The sequence below is a fragment of the Galeopterus variegatus genome, unplaced genomic scaffold, assembly GCF_000696425.1.
Source record: "Galeopterus variegatus unplaced genomic scaffold, G_variegatus-3.0.2 Scaffold6621, whole genome shotgun sequence".
Taxonomy (NCBI): Eukaryota; Metazoa; Chordata; class Mammalia; order Dermoptera; family Cynocephalidae; genus Galeopterus; species Galeopterus variegatus.
Window position 1 is genome coordinate 125,338 of NW_007732732.1, and position 695 is coordinate 126,032.

At 38.3% G+C, this 695-nt stretch overlaps 1 protein-coding gene across 1 annotated transcript in view; it reads left to right on the forward strand.

Annotated features, from left to right (window-relative positions):
* LOC103606500 (monocarboxylate transporter 9-like) overlaps positions 1-251 on the forward strand; it is a 27,148-nt gene extending 26,897 nt beyond the window's left edge. Inside the window, exon 4 of the mRNA XM_008591090.1 lies at positions 10-251. Coding sequence (XP_008589312.1) covers positions 10-251 — 242 coding nt within the window. The remainder of the gene's footprint in view (positions 1-9) is intronic.
* The last annotated feature ends 444 nt before the right edge of the window (positions 252-695 follow it).

Consider the following 695-nt stretch of genomic DNA (forward strand, 5'->3'; position numbering starts at 1 on the left):
TGAAATTAGGGTATGGACTTGACATTCATACTATTTTTATGAAACTGACTTTTTTTCTTACTGTCTTTTCAGGTTGGTTTTATGACTGGACCCAGACCTATGACATTGCATTTTATTTTAGTGGCTTCTGCGTCCTGCTGGGAGGTTTTATTTTGCTGCTGGCAGCCTTGCCCTGTTGGGATTCATGCAACAAGCAACCCCCCAAGCCGGCTCCATCAACCTTTTTATACAAAGTCGCCTCTAATGTTTAGAGGAATATTGGAAGGCACTATTTTTTTTGCCGTTTTATACGATATAGTAAAAAATATTTTAACAAACTCTCAAGCAAATTCTATAGAGTCAAGACTGTTTTCTCAGAGCAAACTTTCACTGTGGCTGACTCTGAATGAATTTTTTTTTAACCTATCCTATTTTTTATACACTGTATGTGTAGCCTCTATCTCCTGTATGTTTTTTTCCTCTTTTTTTCCCCCAAGGAGTGGGATTATTCTGTTTTACTGTTATTCATTAGTTCTTAACATTGTAAAAATTGTGGCCAGTCTCAGAAGCCTTTCTTTGTGTAAAGAAGCATTGTTTCTCTGCCGACTCCATTAGGTCGATTACAAGGCACCCAGAGGGGTCTCTTCTCTTTTAAAGTTGATGCAGGTGGTGTGATGGAATATGGGTAACGTCCACTAGGGAATAAATCACTCTTC